This window comes from Miscanthus floridulus, chromosome 5 (genome assembly GCF_019320115.1).
Source record: "Miscanthus floridulus cultivar M001 chromosome 5, ASM1932011v1, whole genome shotgun sequence".
Taxonomy (NCBI): Eukaryota; Viridiplantae; Streptophyta; class Magnoliopsida; order Poales; family Poaceae; genus Miscanthus; species Miscanthus floridulus.
The window spans coordinates 72799793-72805103 of NC_089584.1; the positions used below are offsets into that span (position 1 = coordinate 72799793).

General features: G+C 41.8%; 1 protein-coding gene across 1 annotated transcript; it reads right to left on the minus strand.

The window, feature by feature from the left end:
* Positions 1–235: 235 nt before the first annotated feature.
* On the minus strand, positions 236–5014 carry LOC136452338 (peptidyl-prolyl cis-trans isomerase CYP57-like). Its single transcript, XM_066452955.1, has 11 exons — positions 4608–5014; positions 4152–4330; positions 3947–4045; positions 3583–3686; positions 3354–3498; positions 2472–2688; positions 2288–2345; positions 1428–1632; positions 951–1124; positions 668–858; positions 236–539 (listed from the first exon to the last, which is right to left on the minus strand). The coding sequence occupies exons 1-10, from the start codon at positions 4825–4827 to the stop codon at positions 718–720; spliced, it is 1542 nt and encodes a 513-aa protein (XP_066309052.1). The 5' UTR covers positions 4828–5014; the 3' UTR covers positions 236–539; positions 668–717.
* Positions 5015–5311: the final 297 nt, after the last annotated feature.

Genomic DNA, 5311 nt, shown 5'->3' on the forward strand with positions numbered 1-5311 from the left:
TTAGCACATGTTTACTGTAGTAAAACATTGTCAAATCATAGACTAATTAGGCTCAAAAGATTCGTCTCGCAAATTAGTCGCAAACTATGTAATTAGTTTCGTAATTAGTCTATATTTAATACTCAGCGACTAAAATTTAGGAGGGACAACCAAACACCCCCTTAATAAAAATTTCATGAACAACCCTAATAAACCATAGCTGAAAGTACTATTGCCTAATTTGTTATAAGAGAAAAATACTGTTCGTTAGCTGAAAAAAGTACGGCTTATAAGCCAAGCGAACAGAGCGAAGAAAATTGAGACAAGCTAGTGTGTCAGCTTCAGCTCCTCAGAGAAACAGATATTACATAGCTAGTGATACAGGGAGCTGCTTCAACAGTGAGCCTATAACCAATCTATTGTACAATTGCATTTACAGTTTAAGCAATCATGACAAACGCCAAAAAGGAAAACACTAGTCTACAGACGGTCACTCTACCATCAGCTGCCGTGATCTGCGTGTGATGCCCGCAGTTTGCAGTCCCAAGACCATGCCAAAACTGCATCATTTCCAATGTTTTCCAATGTGTTAAGATGCACTGCCATTTTGCAACGTTCAAGGGAAAATACGAGGCAGATACTATTATATTAACGAGAGCAACTGGAAATGCAAGAGGTGCTTCAGTACCGTCCAGGGTAGGTAAGGAGCATTGACACAATTCGGGTTACGCTTTCCAATCAGGTGAGAGATCTGCCTGCCCATTCGCGCTCTCTCCGTTTAAGCTTTGCTTCCATCTTGTTGAATTTTTCTTTTCCTTTCTCCAGAAGTGGGTCTACCACTACATAGTCATCTGGATCGTCTTTCCTTGCCATTCCATCCTGTGAAGACCAAGTTTAATGTCATTCATAATCTTTACAAGATGCATCTATTTCCCTCATGTGATAAAGGGCAAGAAAGGCTAGCAATCAACCTTGGAAGAACTGGGTAAGAAAGATAGCCGGTTTGTGTGCCACCCTTTGTAGTCATCCTCCTCTTCATCTTCCTTTTCCAACTTATCAGTAGAAGGATTCTTTTCTTTGACATGATTGGTAGCAAGATTCTTACTGAGGAAAGAAGACTTGAACTTCTGTAACTTCGCTAGAGTCTAACACCAAAAAAAGGCGTGTAAGAAGCATTGGACACCCAATTTGAGCAACACAAAAGCTAACTGAGTGTTCGGCTAAGCTGGATTATTTACTGTTCATGCTGGGAAACACTGTTAATGCTGGAATGTTGTGAGAGAAAAACACTGCTCTAGCTGGAAAAATAAGCCGAACAAGCCAGCTTAAAGTGCAGCCGAACACTGCCTAAGAGATCAATTCAATGCCATGACATAAATCTGCATGACCTATCTCGGCATGAGAATGTGGAAATTATCATATTATTTTTTTAAAAAAAAATCATTTACCTCGTCTTCGCGGCCTTGGAGTCGACGTTTTTTCTGTTTTTGCAAATGTCTCTCTTGTTCAGCAGGATTTAGTAGCTGCAAATTAGCATCTGCTTTGGACATCCTCTCGGCACTCGCTTCTGAGCCAGCACCTTTTTTCTTCAAGGATAGTTTTTTAGCCTTTTGTAGCTCATGCTCCTGATCATCGTCCTCATCATTGTCCCTCCTACAAACCAACAAACAGGAATCACTTTAGAAAAAAACTGTTACACAAATATCCATAGAATACATGTCTAAGTTTACATCATTTCAAACATGCAAAGACGCAGGAACTCTTCTTCCATTCTCACCATGATAAGATATATTTAACATTTGATATTCAATACACGGTAACCCTGCTTTTGACAAGCAATATGTTTATGCAGTGCAAAGAAATAGAATCGCTTTTCATCACGACAAGATAATGAAGAATAAACAAACTGCTTCTTCTTTTTAAAATAATAATAACAAATAATTGCAAGATGAAAAAGAAAGTATAAAAACTATGAGCAAATACATGAATTTTTTGCGTAATAATTGTATATATAGCTATATACTGGTAACAGTCTTACCAGGCAGGTTTTTAGAAATCAATCACTTAACCTTGGATTGTAAAGAAATCAAGACTTTTCAGTTAAGGTTCATATAGAAAAAAACAAAATGCTGCAGGGTGTTCACCAGATCCAGGTAACTAATTGATCAGCGCTATATAATGGCTACTTATATGTTTGAAATGAATGTGTTTCTATCATTACCTATTTTGTGTGTGTGTTTGTTGGGGGTGGGAGAGGGGGAGCATGATAATATGGGGAGAATGTATGTTCCAAAGAGGACAAGCATACCTATGTTGGATATTGGACCTGCGGTCTGATAGATCCTTATCCTTATGATGTGGTTTATCTGTTCCAAAGACGGCAGTAGCTTTTTAATCAAGATCCATGAGTACAAAAGGATTGCATCTGATTTTCCAATTTCAGGACAACCACGATTCTAATAGAAACTTGAAACTTGAACAAAATATGGTACCTGCTTCAGATGTTTCACGAGGGACATCACCAAGCTCTCTACGTTTTTTAAGGATTTGTGAGCGCATCCTGTTGTCAAAATCCTCTTCATTCTCGTCTTCAGGATAATCATCAGACACTGGAGCATGCTCTTGCTCTCTTGATTCAACTCTCTTTGAGATCAAAGCATCCCTGACAGTTTGAACAGTATCCTTTTTCTTCTCCTCTTGCTCCTTGGACTGCAAGATGGGAATAAGCACAATGCTATTTAGATTTGGCAGAGCATAACAAGTTACAGAAGCAGGTTTGGCAGAGCATAACAAGTTACAGAAGCAGGTAACACTATAATTGCAAAACCTGACCAGAGAAAAAGATGCAGATTGCACCCTAAACTAACTAAAAGGATGCCTGCCCACAAGAAAGACATTCAGCAAACAGGACTTAAGTACCAAAAAAGCGTAATATAGTAACCACACTGATGTAGCAGAGACTGCACAGTTCTAGATAGCCTAGCTGCCACCTGGATAAGGTTGTCCTGTTATTTCAACATGGTATATTCACTAGCTAAATATTTGTTCATATGTTGAACATTTTTTATCACAAGTGACAAAAAATACCAGCTGACTAGAGCAAAAGATACATATAAAATCATAAACCAACCCAATACTAGAGGCCTTAAAATTAATGAGCAGAGCAAAGATGACTTATAAAAACAAACAGAAAAAAAAAAGGCAAGATGGTATGTGTACTGATGTGGCAGAGACAGCACCATTCTAGATAGCATAGTTGCCAACTGGATAGGGTATTGGCTTCTGTTTTCAGCATGGCATGTTCACCAGCAAAAGTTTGCTTAATAGTTAATATGATGCTGACCATTTTTTCCATCACAAGTGATAAAACTCACCAACTGTACATCCTCTGGTTCCCCTTTAAGAAAGCGGGGATCATCCAACACATCATGAATACTTTTTATTTTGGCCTGAACAGAGGTATCTGCCTCATTCTCCTCCTCTTCTACTTCATCACCAAATGAGAGGACGTTAAGTTGCCTGAAAGATTAACAGTTTCGGTCAAAACTAATCCAACAGGCATTGCATGGTCATCCAAAAAACAGTGTGGAGGAAACTACTTACTTAACTGCTTTCTTCTTAGGTTTCACCTCAGCATCAGCCTTGGCAACAGACTCGGCCTTCTTAAGTTGCCTTGGAACAATATCCTCAAATGGGTCCCAGAGAACCTACAGAAACAGAAAAAGGAACCAGATGGGTAAATTAGTTGGTATTGACAAGTGATGGAGAAACTATAAGGTATGTTATATATCACCCAAACAAAATATGGGTAACTACCATAATTTGATATAAATACAAAATATGACAGTTGAGAATAGCTCTGATGGGTTTCAACTCTAGCCTACCCCAACTTGTTTGGGACTTAAAGGCTTTGTTGTTGTTGTTGTTGTTGTTGTTGTTGTTGTTGTTGACAGTTGAGAATAGGCACCTCGACTGAAAGAATTTTCTGCGGGTACACAGGTCGATCATCCTTATCAGTCTCAACGTCAGCCAAGGAAAGAAGGTTGAAAATAGAATCACCAGTAACCTGCAGAAAACATGTAGCCAACCATGATAACTCCAGAGGAACAACACACTGTACCAAGACATGCACTGCAAGAAGCTCCTGAATCTCGAGTTAAGACACATTATACCTTCCCAAAGATGGTGTTCTTCTTATCAAGCCAATCACAACGGTCAAGGGTGATAAAGAACTGGCTTCCGTTAGAATGAGGTGTGCCAGCATTGGCACAAGCCACTAAACCCCTGTGGTTAAACCTCAGCCGTGAGTGGAACTCATCCGCAAATGGCGCCCCATACATGCTCTCACCCCCTGCAGGAGTGAAACCAGAAGGATGACATCAGCTCCAAATCGAAGCACCTCAGCCCCCTCCGCCCACACCCACAACAAAACACCACAACCTTATATACCAAAACAATCAGGTAATGCTACCCAAGCACGAATGCATCAAATTCCAGATATTAGTAATCCGATCCAAATCTACGAATCAATTCAGTAGACATCAACATCATGATGTGGAATCAGAAACCCTAGACATGTACAGTTAGGTATGCCCAAGGGCGAGGGGGACGGTCGGTTGGGTTCGTACCAGTGCCGGAGCCGGTGGGGTCGCCGCCCTGAACGAGGAAGTCCTTGATGACGCGGTGGAAGAGGGTGCCGTCGTAGTAGCCCTCGAGGCAGAGCTGCACGAAGTTGCGCGCCGCCTTGGGGGCCTCCTTGGGCCACAGCTCGATGTCGAGCGGGCCGGCCGTCGTCTGCACCACCACCTTCCCCTTCGTCGGGGGCTCAAGCACGTACACCGACGACATCCTGCCTCCCTCCTGTCGCCGCCGCCGCCGCCGCCGCCTCGACGCTCTACGCCTCTACCTCGCGCGCGGTGCTCCCTCCCCTTTGGTACGGCCTAGGCGTCGGTCGGACCTCGGGCGGGCGTGGCGGGGCGGTTCGGCTGGTTCGTGGTTGGGTCACAGGCACAGGCTCATCGGGTCAGGCGGCTCGATTGAGGGCGGGTGAAAACGTATCAACGGTTATGCTTTCTGTTTGGGACTACGGATTATGTCGATTCTTTTATCGATGGCTAATGAAAGAATATATATATATAGGGTTTTTTTTGTGTCATTGATTTGTCATTATGAGAAATTCTTGCTTGTTCACTCATATCAAATTATTACTTATACATACAAAAAACATTGAAGGATCTAAAACCCCACTTTTCTATACACCACAATGCTATAAACATGAATGCTCTATGTGCATGGTTAGACATCTATGATTGTCTATAACGTAGATTGGTAG